General features: G+C 58.9%; 1 protein-coding gene across 1 annotated transcript; it reads right to left on the bottom strand.

The window, feature by feature from the left end:
• Positions 1 to 76: 76 nt before the first annotated feature.
• On the bottom strand, positions 77 to 675 carry LOC130595920 (phosphatidylinositol 3,4,5-trisphosphate 5-phosphatase 2-like). The gene is made up of 3 exons (XM_057403045.1): positions 559 to 675; positions 297 to 446; positions 77 to 204 (listed from the first exon to the last, which is right to left on the bottom strand). Exons 1-3 carry the CDS (start codon positions 634 to 636, stop codon positions 193 to 195), a joined length of 240 nt encoding a protein of 79 aa, XP_057259028.1. The 5' UTR covers positions 637 to 675; the 3' UTR covers positions 77 to 192.
• Between the last annotated feature and the right edge of the window lie 1,948 nt (positions 676 to 2,623).

Raw genomic sequence — 2,623 nt, 5'->3', positions numbered from 1 at the left:
GTGGACCCCCATCTCCAGTGGACCCCCATCTCCAGTGGGACCCCCATCTCCAGTGGACCCCCATCTCCAGTGGACCCCCATCTCCAGTGGGACCCACCCTGGCGCTGGCGAACACGAAGTCCTTCCGCTGCGTTTTGTCCTTCTCCTTCTCGAAGACGATGCCCAGTTTGTTCTGCACGCGCTGGGATTTGATCAGCTGCCGGACTGGGAGCGCGGCGGCAGCCGGGATGAGCCGCGGGCCCACGGGGACACCAGGACCCTCCCCAGGCCGTCCCAGCACCAAAGGGCCCCCTCACTCTTGTCGTGGGTGAAGGTGTTCCAGTCCTCCTGCGTGTCCTTCTGCTTCTTGAGCACCACCAGCTTCCCCCTCCACGTCCACGCTCAAGGTGTACTTCTGGGACTTCCCCGATCTTGGTCAGGTCCCCCAGGGTGACGTCCAGCTTCACCTATGGGGACACCGGGTGCTGCGGCGGGGGAGCCCCTCCGTGCCGCGCTGGATGGATCCGGCCGCTGCTGACCCCAAGCGGGCTCCCGCGCCGCGGTGGGGATGGGGCTCACCTCGAAGGTCTGCACCGGGATGCTCTTGGCCTTGCGGGACAGGGGCTGCGGGGGGGTGCTGGGGGCGGCCGAGCTCATCTCCTGCAGGGCCTTCAGCGCCTGGGGGAGCCCCCACCATCACCACCACCGCCATCAATCATCATCAGCAGCAGCCATCACCATCAGCATCAGCATCGGCATCACACCATCGTCATCATCATCAACATTAATCATCATCACACCATCATCACATCATCACATAATCTTCACATCATCATCTTCATTAATCATCATCACACCATCATCACATCATCATCATCATCATCATCAACGTCATCACATAATCTTCACATCATCATCTCCATTAATCATCATCACACCATCATCACATCATCATACCGCATCCATCAACCAATCACCATGGGTCTATGGTCAACCCATCACCGCATCCATCAACCCATCACCCGTGGGGTCCACCATCGCCCATCATATGGGGTCTATGGTCAACCCATCACCGCATCCATCAACCCATCACCCATGGGGTCCATGGCCAACCCATCACCATGGGGTCTATGGTCGACCATCCATCACCTCGCATCCATCAACCCATCACCTGTGGGGTCCATGGCCAACCCAACACCGAGCACCGCATCCACCAACCCATCCTCATGGGGTCCATGGCCAACCCATCATCACATCCACCAGCGTTCACCACGGGACCACCCCCATTGCAGCCCCAGCTGCTGCCATACCTGGTCCAGGACCCAACCCATCTCCCCCCATGCTGGGACCCCCATTCATCTTCTTCGATGCTGGAGAGAAAATCCTTCAGCACCAAGCAGCTTCAGCACCAGCGTCTCCAGCTCCTGCTCCCCTCCCTGCCCCATGGGCTGCAACCGGCCACAGCGGGATGGGACCCCAAGGGCCACTCCGGACCCCCACATCCACCCCCAGCCCCCCACATCCACCCCAGTTCCCTCAGAGCATCAGGACCACCCCCATGGATGGATGTTTCTCCATGGCTATCCCACCACCCATAGTGGATGGTGGGACCCCCACCACATTCCCAGTATGCTCCCAGCAAATTTCCATCATGTTCCCCCACATTCCCAGAACGTTCTCACCAGTCCCACCATTCCCAGCACGTTCCCAGTGTGTTCCCCCACCCCAGAACGTTCTCACCAGTCCCCACCACATTCCCAGTGTGTTCCCACCACATTCCCAGTGTGTTCCCACCATGTTCCCACCACATTCCCAGTATGTTCCCACCATGTTCCCACCACATTCCCAGTGTTCCCACCATGTTCCCACCACATTCCCAGTGTGTTCCCACCACGTCCCCACCACGTTCCCAGTGTGTATTGATACCCCACTGACACCCCATTGATGCCCCACTGACACCCCATTGATGCCCCTTAACCCCCCCATTGATACCCCACTGACACCCCATTGATGCCCCCATTGAAGCCCCCTTAACCCCTCCATTGATACCCCACTGACACCCCATTGATACCCCACTGACACCCCATTGATGCCCCACTGACACCCCATTGATGCCCCCTTAACCCCCCCATTGATACCCCACTGACACCCCATTGATGCCCCTATTGAAGCCCCCATTGATACCCCACTGACACCCCATTGATGCCCCATTGATGCCCCCTTAACCCCCCCATTGATGCTCCACTGACGCCCCCATTGATGCCCCCATTTTAGCCTCCATTGATGCCCCACTGACACCCCATTGATGCCCCCATTAATGCCCTACTGACACCTCATTGATGCCCCATTGATGCCCCCTTGACACCCCCATTGATGCCCCACTGATGCCCCAATTGATGCCCCACTGACACCCCTTTGAGGCCCCCATTGATGCCCTCTGATGCCCCACTGACACCCCATTGATGCCCCACTGACACCCCTTTGACGCCCCCATTTATGCCCCACTGACCCCCATTGATGCCCTATTGACAACCCCACTGAAGCCCCCATTGCTGCCCCACTGATGCCCATTGACACCGCATTGATGCCCCCATTGAAGCCCCCATTGGTGCCCCACTGACACCCCATTGATGCCCCACTGACA

This window comes from Pezoporus wallicus, unplaced genomic scaffold (genome assembly GCF_028554395.1).
Source record: "Pezoporus wallicus isolate ANWC-B61680 ecotype Strahan unplaced genomic scaffold, APGP_CSIRO_Pwel_v1 contig_12774, whole genome shotgun sequence".
NCBI classification, from domain to species: Eukaryota; Metazoa; Chordata; class Aves; order Psittaciformes; family Psittacidae; genus Pezoporus; species Pezoporus wallicus.
The sequence above is the reverse complement of the archived record's forward strand: the minus strand, read 5'-3'. Positions and strand labels throughout refer to the sequence as shown.